General features: G+C 42.1%; 1 protein-coding gene across 2 annotated transcripts in view; it reads right to left on the reverse strand.

Annotated features, from left to right (window-relative positions):
- The window catches only part of stxbp1a (syntaxin binding protein 1a), a 31,857-nt gene extending 19,280 nt beyond the window's left edge, over nucleotides 1-12,577 (reverse strand). Inside the window, exon 1 of one of the 2 annotated variants that reach the window (XM_072371683.1) lies at nucleotides 12,457-12,575. In XM_072371683.1, the coding sequence (XP_072227784.1) occupies nucleotides 12,457-12,493 (37 nt within the window). In that variant the 5' untranslated portion in view covers nucleotides 12,494-12,575. Of the gene's footprint in view, nucleotides 1-12,456 lie in introns of both variants that reach the window. The other variant, XM_072371682.1, reaches the window with a different exon arrangement.
- Nucleotides 12,578-12,978: the final 401 nt, after the last annotated feature.

Genomic DNA, 12,978 nt, shown 5'->3' on the forward strand with positions numbered 1-12,978 from the left:
TGCGTGTGTCACAAGCTCAAAGTTTTTCTTATGCAAACACTATAAAGTTTTACACTGTTAACGCCATTTGTTGTTTGATTTTGACAGACAAAGAGCAGTAAAACAGCTCATGAAACACTAATTTCAAATACAACTATGCCATAAGAGCGAATCATAAAACAAGATGTCACCGCAAATCACAGCAGATATTTTTCCTGCTAAGGCGAGAGGCAAGTTAAAGTTATGTGATCAGCTTTATGTGACTTGTGGAGCTGTGGATATGTGAAGCATGGACAGATGAACCCCTGACCATGGTTTGAGAATGGAATATGTATCACATAAGGAAAATAATATAAATTCTTTTAAAAAAAGTGCAAAACCAAAAAATTTACGATGCTGTGCAAGTAAAGAAAACACAATAGAACACTCACTGCTCACCATTTCATATGTAAAAGAAAAAATAGCTCAGCTTGAATTAGATGGCAACAAGGCATCTAAAAAATAGTTGGAACAGCAGCAACGAAAGGCTGGAAATGTAAGTAAAAATGTAATTAAAACTAACTGTGTATATTTGCAACAGGTCAATAACATGGTTGGGTATAAAAAGAGCACCTTAGAGAGGCAGAGGCCCTCCGAGAGATGAGCAGCGGTTCAGTAATCTGCAAAATAAATCTCTCAACAAATTGCAGAGGATTTTCAGAATAAAGTTCCTCTACGTAACATTGTGACAGTTACTATTCCACCATCTACAGTACTGAGAATCTGGAGACATCTCTGTGTGCATGGGACATGGCTGATATTCAGGCCCTCAGGCAGCACTGCAAACCGGCACAGTTCTGTCATGAAATCATTGCATGGGCTGAGGATCCACATATCCTTGGCTTTGAACACAATTCACCATGCAATCCACAAATGTAGGTTAAAGCTGTGCAAAGAAGACACCATATGTTGACAACATGTTGCAGAAACGCTGCTGTCTTCTCTGGATGAAAGATCATTCATAATGGCAAAGTGGAAAACTGCCCAGGGGTTTGACATTCTGCTTCGAAATCACGGCTGCCACACTCTTTGGACTAAAGAACAGGGACCGCTCGACTTGTTTTCAGCACTCAGCTCAAAAACCTGCGTCTCTGATGGTGCGGGTGGTTAATTACAGCCTATGGAACATCTGGAAAGGCACCCTCACTGCTGAAAGGTATATGTTGGTTTTAGACATACGCTCCAATCCAGATGACATCTTTTTCAGGGAAGGCCTTGGATATTTCAGGAAGACTATGCTAAAGCACATAATGCATGCATTACTTTGGCGTGGAAGTGTCCAGGTGCTGGACTGTGCAGTCCAGATCTTTCACTTACTGAAAACAGTTGGTGCACCTTAAAGTGTGAAACATGGTAAAAAAGACCCAAGACTGTTGAGCAGCTGGAATCCTATATCAGGCAAGAATGGGACTTTGTCGCTGCTGGGTAAAGAAGAGCAGATGCCACACAGAGGTAAACATGTCTCTGTCCCAACTTTTTTTGGACACACTGAAGCCATAAATGTGAAATAAGCTAATGTTTTTCATGAAACAGTAAAATGCCCTACTCTCAGAATTTGACACGTTTCTCTGTTTGACTGCAAACCAAATATCGGTTTGTGAGATTTGCACATAATTGTGTTCCGTTTTAATTTACATCTTACCCCACATTCTAGCAAGTTTGGAACTTGGGATGTATCAAAAGATATCATGATACGACTTAGATTTATCACGAGTGACAAGTGGCGGGAAATCAAGAAAGAAAGAAAGACAATTTACTCATTAATTACAATTATTTGCATGACAAAGATGTCATAGTTCTGACAGCAACCATAAAGTTCTATTAGTTGGCACACCTTCAATTCAACTCAGTGAAAAAACACAATGAACACTGAACTGGTTAACCCTGCTAGTTGAGATCTGAACAATCAATAATACAAATCCTACATTGGAGGACAAACACAGGCCTGCAACAAGATTACCAAACATAGATATAAACCGATGCAATACAGAAATCCACTTAATGAGTATTTCAAAGTACAGGCGTGAAATTCTTTGTTATATAAAATGTCCACGAGGCAGTAAAAATCCGATGCTGTGAGCCGATGACACGATGGCCATGTTTCTGCCACAGCGCTGATATTGGCCCGATGAGTGCGCCCACCATCTGCCATCCGTATTAGAATAAATCCATTTAGGGTGAATCACTGCTGAAAATTGTGCTGGATCAGTGTGAATATATAAACTGCTTAGCTCCTTGGCCCTGGCTAAAAGCAGAGTCCACACAGATACTGATGGATTACCATAGATTACAAAAGGTTCGTACAAAAAAGATTACACACATCGAGTAAAGACCAGGAATGCTGGGAAGATGGTTTCTGCTTCCAAAACACTGAATGGTCCATGTTTCAAAGAGCTACCACTTGGTTCTTTGTGTGAGTATAGATCAAACACATGCTATCCTTTAAAAGCAGGCAGCTGTGTGTTCTGTAAGTGACTGAAACTTGACCGAGTGAATCCAGAAACACAGACAGACCCCAGCGTGTGCCTCGTGTGAATCAGATGAACTGCGTCTGACCTCCTGTGGGACAGAGGATCTTGGAATAGCAGGAATATGATTCTCACTAACTGACAGAGAGATTCCCCTACTGAGCTTCGGTCTATTTCCAGCATCCCTTTTGTCCTGGTGTGTTCGCTGCTGTGTCGGCAAAAGAGGAAAAACAATACAAACCACAGCAGCAAAAACTAAAGCTGACAAACAAGAGCTTCTGTTTTATCAGACAGCCAGTGTTGTCATGATGGAGCTGCTGATTAATGCTCAAACAACATTAAAGGAGGTTCCCTTTCATTTCTAAAAAAATCTCGTATTTCACCCTCACACTGGAGGACGCACTCTGGGAAACAAAGCAGGGGTGAGGATATCCGCCACTCGTTTTCCCGCTCATGTGTTTCCTCTGCTTCTGTGATAAAAGGAGCTCTCTCCACTGAACTGATACTTCAGCATAAACCCGGAGTTTAGGTGTTTCTATGTTTCGGGAAACACTCACTTTTACATCAGCTGGAAAATGCCACATCTGTTGTGTTTCATCACATTCAAGCGCACTTCCATACAATCATTTAACCACTGAACTGCTTTGCATTTTAGGAAAAAACAAACAATTCTGGAGCTATATTGTACTTACAAACCGCAAAGTACTGCAGAGCTGAGGGGACTTGGAGCAGATGGCTGCTCCACACGACCTGTTCAGCTCCCACACAGACAGACAGACAGTCAACGGCCACAGAGACAGACGACGGAGTGAACTAAAAGTCATCATTTTGACACAAACCCACTTTCAATTCATCATAATCACGCACTACCACATTGCACCCACACAGGTATCTTCATTTAAATCCCCTGATTGTTTGGGACGATTCCCGTAGTTTTCCACAAGATGCATTGGGCAACTTTATATAAAAGAAATAGAGACAAAACAGTCCCATAATTCCATCCGTCCTTTCTATAACTGCATCATCCCAGCGGCGAATGGGCGAGAGGCGGGGTCGGCCCACCAGTCCATCACAGAGCAAACATAAAGGCAAAGAAGACCAGCAACTGTGCACACTCACCACTCCACCTAACATGCAGACTGTTGGTGGAAGCGGGAGCACCCGGAGAAAACCCTGCACATGCAGGGAGAACATGAAAACTCCCCTTGAATGAAAATAAATTCTATTCATCTGAACACCTGAGCCTCATGCCCAAATTCCACATCTCAAAAATACCATCCAGCCAGGATCTTTTTTTTTACATTTTGACACCAGCGATCATCAAACCAAGCTTTACAGAATCTGGATTCTTGTTTCATGCTTGGTACATTAACCAATGATGTCAATGGAAGAAAAATTATTTTGAACGACACTTACACCAAACTTACAGGGACTCGGGCACAAAAACGTTTGCAGCAGGACCTGTTTTCCTTGAGCAAATAACTCCTCAGTGTTTAAACTGCAGGTGCACAGGCGGGGCAGGTCAGCTTGTTATGTCAATATGATGCATGTACATTTTGTTCATTTTATGAAGACGTTTAAAAAGAATTGCTACAGTTGATCATCGGGTGAAACCTCAGAAAGGTTATCAGTTGGATTTTAGATTAAAAAAAAAACATTTTTTAGATTCATGCTTACAGTCAGGATTTCATTATTAAGTTGCCAAGGCAACTGCTCCCTGCTGAACTGCTCTCTGACCAAACCCATAGGCACATACTAGCATTATAGTCAGATAGTGTTTCAAATTCCCCACAGTATCACTGTTTCAATCACTATATTTCCCTACTCTTCTCTTTCATCAATCCTGATCTCCACTAAAACTAGATGGTTAGATAGTAAAGTTGCCAACGCACGCTCTCATGCATGATGTATGATAATGAAAACCTAAACTACATCAGGAGGAAACGACTCTGTGGATTTTTCCTCTTTCACCTCCTGATAGAGGAACAACAATACAAGAACACATCAGTCAGAAAGAAGGGAAGGGACCTGAACAAACACAGCGCAACAGCTGTGTCAACCAAACAGGCACAGGGGCACACACACATAAATATGGATCTATCTACATATATATACACTCCTCGGTAACCTCTATAAGCTCTCCCACGTCCAGCTTAACAGGATACAACATCTTCGTGGTAAAACAAAGATGAAAGTTAAGGCTTGAAGTCAGTTTGTAGCACAAAAGGGGTTTTAATTCAGATTCTGACACCTTAAAACCTATTCTAACTGTATAATGTGCATCTGAAATGCCTGACACAGCTTCCATTTTGGCTGCTGCTTTTCAGAGGAGAATAAATGCTGAGAATACATGACAGAGATTCTCAAAGTGCCGTGATTAAGGACTGTAGTTCCCCTAAAAACCATGAAGTATGCTAGATTGAAGAATTTCAGAGTAAAGAAATATTTAACACACTAACCACACTCTGTTAGCCTTTTACCCATATGACAACATTTAACCACACAAGAAGCACTGTGGTGTTCTGCTATATGAGATCACTCATAAGGTTAATATTATCCTCTCCACCCAGCTTTGACTCGACACACTACGCAGCAGTAAAGAGCTGGCAGTTTCTCCCATTGCCTCGTGGCTCTCCCCCCTTCGGGGACTTTCACCTATGAGTCCATGACCCATTTTTTTTCCTCTGGATCTCAGCTTTGCAGCAGCATCACTCCCGAGAGAAGCTGACACTCTTGATCTTAAAGGGATAGACAGACATGTCAGCAGAGCAAACGCAGAGCTTCAAAGCAAAGACAGGCCACAGCGCTCTCCGGTTCCAAACCTTTAACAAACAAAAATACTTAGAAATTCACTTGAAGTCCCTCAATTGACTGTGAAGAACAAAAACATCTGGCCAGGTTCCTGTCATTATTATTGAACAGAACTATATGTATAACACATGATAAGGTGTCCCAACAATGCAAACAATGCTACAATGGAAATGGTGGAGGTGATGATATGAATTTTGTATCTGGGCATGTATACATCGATTTCTGACATTTCTAAAACTAAAAAAAGAAGAAAGTAATGAAAATTAAACTTAAAAATTCACTGTCTGCTAGTCTGTAACTAACAACCCAGTCTGATCTGCCTCGAGTTGCATAATATCCCAACCTGCACGATTTGGTTGAAAGAAAAGACAGAAAGGGCTTACAGGTTTGTAGCTTTTATGACCTCCAGTAAAAATATAGTCAAAGGTCAGAGGCCAAGATATGAAGGGGCTGTTTGTAAGGACCATTTTCCAGACAATACACAGAACAGGTTGTGAGAGAACTGATCTTCAGGGGCTAAGAAGCCTGAATGCAATGATTCTCTAAAGGCAGATCCCTCTGTTACAAACACTAAAGCAGTGGACTGATCTCCGCTGAGCACTGTGTCATTCTCATGGCATCATGTACAATTAACACAGAGCTGTATGCGGCCCCTGCTCATCTGACAGTAAGAGGCTTCTCTGGGGGAACATTCAGCTGTGGCCTTTTCAGCTTGTTTTTCCTACAGTCACCAGAGTAAAGTGCTATGGCTTTATATTTCTGGAGAACATAAGATACAAAAAAATCGCAACATTGTTATCACTTCTGCAACACACATGAGCCTTGCCAACAAAATGTGACATTAGGAGGTGAAAATTGTAAAAAGAACAGCAAGTCATGGTGCGATCCATCCATTTTCTATACCCACTAAATCCAATTCGGGCGCGCGAGGGGGAGGAGCTGGAGCCTATCCCAGAGATAGGTGGGGTACACCTATGAGAGATCACCAGTCCATCACGGGATCACACAGAGACAAACTTACTCCCAGGGTGAACCGGGGCGACGGTGCTAACCACCACACTGCAGCCCCAAAGAGATGCCATTGTTTTGTTTGTTTTTTGTTTTTTTTTAAGTTGTCCCTTATCAGGGGCTTTCTACACCCGGGTCACTTGGATGCGTGCATAAGCACATATGCGCTGCAGCACAGCTTATTTACTCCGTGCTCTGTGACAGTCGCTATCTTCACACTGAGTTTGCTTCTGATAGTTTTGTGCAACATGGCAGGATATTTAACAGGTTTTGACGACGTGGACGACGACTTTGAGTAAGATGGACGCCCTTATCGTTTTGAGCCGGAGTATACGGATGAGGAGCTCCTGGAAAGGAGGACGCAGCGGCGCGCGTCGATGACGTCATCCAATTAGACGCGAGTGTAGAAAGCCCCCGATAGCCCCCAATAACAACAACAGGGCAGCTCTGAACTAACAGTGCAATAGTATGCGTGCATTCATTAAAAAAATCAAACTTTCCCTTTAAGTTCTGACACAACCAACTTGGCTAGGTTTAAGCAACTATATGTAATTCCACGTTTGGTGGAACTTAGTCTTTAAAAAGAGATTTGGTGTGTGTGGCACTATGCTATAAGAGCTGAGTTTCTATGGTGTCTACAGATTTAAAATGGCAATGTTTTACCCTGGTAACTGAACTAGAAAACCAATGGGATATTTTGTTTGTTTTAGTGGAGCTGTGTGAAGTAGTTACTGCATGAACAATTCACCCATGGAGGTAATTTTGGTATTAAGTCTATGTAGAAGTGGTGTGGTGTAGAGAGTTCTGACAACACTGACTATATATACATACTGACATACTCATTTAGGTACTACACACAACCCCATTTAAAATATATATATATTTGAAACTCCAAGGAGGATAAATAAATTGAGTAGCAGCATGCAAAGACGATTAGTAAAGCTCCTCGTACCGAGGATATACAGCATGTAGATTTTTTTTAATAACTAGCAAATCATTTGTTGCCTAAAAGACAATAACTGTCCTGTTATATAACATCACTAAATTGACTATGTTCTCTTCGCATATTCTATAAATCTCAATATTATTATTTTTCATCCCAAACTACAGTAAAAAAAAAAATGTTTTACTCTTCGTACACTGCGAGTTAATTCATCCATCCACTGAAATTAGACTAATTTATAACCTGTGAGGCATTTAAGGGCATTAAAAAGAATGTGTTAAGGAGGCATGTAGGTGTTTTACTTGACAGACCATTGTGTTTTAATTAATGTTTTGATCATGGATATTTCTGCACCGTGTTACTGGTTTTCTATAAAGCATTTTTCAATATGTCGTAAGGCTGATACCGTGGCCAGGTCTGCCTTGTCAAAGAGATCTACATCTGAAGGGTTTTTTGATTAAATAAAGGTTCACACGGAAATGGAATCACCCCACATGGACATGCATTTTTGTGGCTTATGACATTAAGTTGTGTATCTAGTATCAAGAGCATCAAAGTGTCCTTTCAGATGGCATATGACTCAAACTGAGTGTGTGACTGAACTGTACTCATACCTCCCTTCTCCTCCTCCTGCTGATCTAAAAACATGGGTGAGGAAGATTTGAATGGAGACTTGCTGTGCACTGCAGCTCCAAATCACAGCCACTCTCCAGAGACCTCTACCCCAAATTCACCATTTCAATTGGAAATCTCTTGTGACTTTATCATTTAAAGTCCCTTTAAATTATGCCGTGGCGACACATAAACTAAACTGAACAGATTAGAAACCCTTAGCATAGAATGATTTCAAGATACGTAATAAAACCAAAGTAAGAGAGAGTGTGATGCAGCAGGCCCCAACAGGTCTGTCGAGCTTTTTGCATCTCGGCAATGGTTAGTGTGCAGTCTATAAGCTGATATCAAATTCTCTCACAGTTGATGTAACAACTTGACACATCACTGTAATGTCATAACATCATTTCACTGTTTTCTTGGCCGACACAGCTTGGCTCTGATACTGCAGCGATCGTCTATAAGTAGATAGTCCTGTAAATGTGTGCTAAATATGTCTCCACTGTATGTGCGAGAGAATGCATGCAAGAGGAGGACTGAGAGAGCAGTCACGTGCTGCTGAGAAGAGTGGGAGGAAGAGGATGTCTGCCAGCTCTGACACAGCACTCTTCCTCAGCGAGAGAGAAGGTGAATTCGATAACATTACGAGTCACTGTAACCCTGCATTAGGGAGCTCTGTTTTAGAGAGCTCTGCGTGCTGTGGAGCCACAGTGGCCCGACATTTCAGCAAGCATTCATTTGTGTGCATGTGTGCAGCGTACATCCGTATTTGTTGTGTTTTATGAAGGGCTGCGGGCACTGCGTCAGACACTGGAGCCAGACGAGTGCGTGACGCTCTGGTTTAGTGATGCTTCCAAGGTCAGTGAGACGTTTGGTGTGTGTGGGAGTGTGTGTGTTTGTGCATGTGCAACTCTCTGTTCTACCCTTCTATTGCCCTTTCTTCAAAGAGCCCTACGTAGATTGTGTCATTTTACTCTTGCACGTTTCCAGAAACTTCCAAAAAAAGGGTGACATGACTCAGTTCAACACTTTCCTTCCTTTGACCAGTAAAATTACTGCAATCACGTGTCTACATCCTGAAACGCAGCTACAAAAAGCATATTAGCGTAGCTGGGCACGGACACAATATCTTGGGGTAAACGCTGTGCTTTAAGAACAGTTACTGTGAGCATTGGACTTGTTTTCTTGTGTTGTAGTGTATATTTTTGTGCAGTCAACCTGGTTCATTTTCAGACAAAGACCCAATCCACAACCTCTGACAGATGTCCAGTTGGTCAGTATACAGAGTATTTGTGGCCATGTAATTGCATACATTCCCTCCATCTTCTCTCTTCCTCTTCTCTCAAATGTGCTTGTGGTTAAGTTAAGGTAAGAAAATAACATAATAATAACTGAAAAGTCCTGCTGCTAATGCTAATGCATGGAGATTTAAAAAGCAATTTTTTAGAAAACTTTACATACCTTTATGGATAAGATCGAATAGATAACACACCATTTCACTTGAACGAATCACTCCATGAAACCTTATGTGCAAAAGAGGCATTATCCCATTAAATATGTGTTGATTTGCATAAAAGCCCCATTACAGAACACTTGGTAACAAACACCTAAATGTGTATTTTGGAAGTTTCTTCACAAGACGGCAAGCCATGGAAGCAAATAGGTCAGTTTTTTATATGTGTCTCAAATCAAATCTTAAACGGTAACTGGTCTCCACTTTCCAAGCACCTTCTATCTTTTGCTATGTTCTACAAAGGACTTCAAGTAAGTCTTATTCCATATATGCAGCACATTTTCTTCATCACACACAATGAGCAAATCAGAAGAAGAGTTCAGCATCTCACCTGAGGACACTGACATGTGGAGCTGAAAATCGATTCTTCTGATCTGCCGACTGCTCCATCACCCCAGTCACATATTTCCATAAATAAGCATAAATCCTTTTTGATTAAGTGCATAATAATAGTAGCTAGCAATGCATACTTAATGCTGTGAAAACAATTAATCACCATGAAGCTTCATTGTTGTAGCCAGAGAGCTCCTGTAATAGTTGGATTGATCAGATTTGGGTGGAATTGGGGAGTATATTTGTTTGTTAGGTTTTTGTTTCAGTGGATTTGCTGACACATACTACGGTAAAAGATTTTAGTCTCATACAAATCTTGACATAAATGAATGAATGAACATAAATTTCTGCCTGAGTCAACGTTAAAAAACTTTGAGCTGACATTTCTCTCTTAAGGAAGAGCAAGGACACGCAAAGTAAAACATAGCGGTATCTACTACAGCTGCAAAATGTTTACTTCTTTTAATGACAGTCTGAGCAGCTGAGGAATCTAAAAATAGATGTATGGCAGCTCAGGTTGCCACTGTCTAATGAGGTCCTCATCATTCAGCCTTATTTTCCCTCTGCTGCTCCCTGCGATTGATGCCCACATTCAGGCATGAAAAGGCCCATCCCCCCTCTGCTACATCCATTGCTGCAGAGAGAGCCTGTGATGGTGTCAAACCCCCCCTCCCTCCACACACACACACACACACAGACACACACAAACTGTCATGGCTTTACTGCCCCCACTACCTCCACCAATCCCATCCCAGCTTCCCCTCAGCCACAGTGCAGGTGTTGCCTCCTCCATCCCTGCTGTTACCTTGAGGGAGCAGGGCAGTGTTTACACTGTTCTGGAAAGGATGATTCACTCAGCACTGAGAGCCTGTATACAGGCCTGCCTCCAGTTTTACAAACTGGGTTATGTAAGTGCCAGTTACAATGCCTAAATAATTAAAGACCACAGACCATGCGAGTATAATTGCCATGTGAAGCGGCATTGTGTATTGTGGGCGTTCAGATGGCAGAGCTTTTATCAAAACGGTGCCTTGTGGCCTAAAATCGCTGTGCAAATAAATCAATATGATGATGCAAAGAATATAAAATCAAGGAATTGGCAGCTTGCAAATGCTGACTTGCACCTCAAATAGATTCAAAGACATTTCCTCATCACTTATTCACCAATAAACTCCATATCAGGGCTGTAATACAATGTTATAATGATAATGTTATCAAAATTATTAGACTTATGCACTTTTAAGACATTTAATGTAATATATGTTTAATTACTAATGGTTATTTTTTTTCTAAATTCATAATATTGTGGCAAATAAGCAGATCATTATTGGAATACTACTCTCATAAAGTTCAATTACATATCTTTTGGACACATCCCCCAGCAGTCATAACAATATTTTAAGCGTACAAACTATATATATGTATACACATATATGCATCAAAATTAATTTAGGTGCTAAACCTTTCATCTATGATGGGAGATCTGGATCCCGGCCTTTATTTCTCTGTAAATAGCAGAAAAAATAGCGTATGTTGATTTCGAATGGGGTGTGGGCCAAAATCTTGCATCAGGACCTACGTGCCAAATAAATTACGCTACCGAGTCTGGTTCATTTTCAGAAATGTCAGGAATTAGCAGTCTGAACAGCAGAGCATCAGTCCACTACAGAGCGAGTGTGGACTCGGGTGGACAGGAGAGAGCACGTGAAGCAAATCGTGCACCACGAGCAGAGCAAAAGAAATGAAATGAGCAGCCGAAGAATTGACGGCGGCACCTGGCTGCAGATCATATGATCGCTGTGGTTCTGATACGGGCCTGTTTGACAAAATAACCACCAACACTTGGACCCAGTTGACCCTGCGGAGAATCAAGGTGCGCCTCCTTATTCGGGCCTGAGTCAGCAACGCACACGTCCACACAAACATCTGCTGTTGGAGCAGCAAATGAAAGCGTCTAAATGAGAAATCAGTCGCGTAAACAGTGTCCCTGCGGTGGAGGACGGCACCGCCTGGGTTTGTGGTTTTGGATTCGGTGCCGCTTCGCCACCATGCGCCACGAAGAGGGTGAAAGGGCGATCGCTGATGAAATGTGGCTCGGAAGCAGAACATGCGGAATTTCTCGGCCAACTTTCTCGACTGGGCGATGCGCCATTTACGTTAAACAAAGCAAAGCGCAGTTGGTGTCAGAGAAAGGGGTGTTTTACGCAACCAATTTCTGCTCAGTCAGAGTGGCGAGGCCACTGGAATCAGGGAACCCCGCACATCAACTGTTAACCTCCATTCATTGATCAGTTTCACATTAAATTTGACATGTTCATGAAGCATTTCCAACGCAGCGGAGATTATTCCTGAATAAAAGCTAACTGAGGCTATAAAGGCGTTTTATGTTTGCCTGCAGGCGTTCCTCGCCCTGATTGAGAGGGATGTTCGAATATTCTACAACAGGGCTAATAGTCGCCTGTCAAAACCATATTCGGGTCCCAGTCGCTTGAAATACAATTGCGCATCCTCACCGCAGGCTCCCAGTGATACCACCCAGTCTCTGCAGGACATACACCTCTGTGCTTTACAATGGTGTGCAATGGAACACTAACAGCACCGCCTTCACCATCATCACCATCACTCCGATGCACTAGCAACCACCCGCATCCTACAAAAAAATGTAACGCACACGCTGTGTCTCTGACAGGACGCAGAGCGCAGCGACGCGTCTCATCGTCTGAGCAAAAAGAATAAAGAAATACTCTTACTTTCGCCGACCACCGCCTTTAATCCGATAGGTGCCATGGTGCTTCTAAGTGTTGGACCGAATGATCACTCTCTGCCTCCTCCCTCCTCTCTGTTCCTCTCACACCGCAGCGGAGGAGCCTCCAGTTGGCAACGTCACTGCGTATCCTTCCGCTCTTCCCCACTTGTCGTGTTGGACGTTTGGTTACGGCTCCTGCGTCTCATCAGCTCAGATGAAAACCAACGGTTGTGTCTCTAATAATCAAGAAACCCAACGTATGATTCAGATATAGCGTTTTATTATGTGCAGGTAATTACATGAACCTGGTGTGTGACCCACTGACTTTGAATCAGAATCAGAAACAGTTTAATTGCCAAGTCGGTTTACACATACAAGGAATTGGTTGCGGTGTGATGGTGCTTTGTTTTCGGGTAATTCAATAAAAACAATAAGTAAGACCAGTACGTAAAAGTGAAATAACGGAACAGGTATGTACAGGTATGGAGGAGACAGTCCGTGGAGGAGATAGTACACATTCATGTAA

This window comes from Leuresthes tenuis, unplaced genomic scaffold, assembly GCF_036924035.1.
Source record: "Leuresthes tenuis unplaced genomic scaffold, fLeuTen1.0.hap1 SCAF_19, whole genome shotgun sequence".
In the NCBI taxonomy this organism is placed as follows: domain Eukaryota; kingdom Metazoa; phylum Chordata; class Actinopteri; order Atheriniformes; family Atherinopsidae; genus Leuresthes; species Leuresthes tenuis.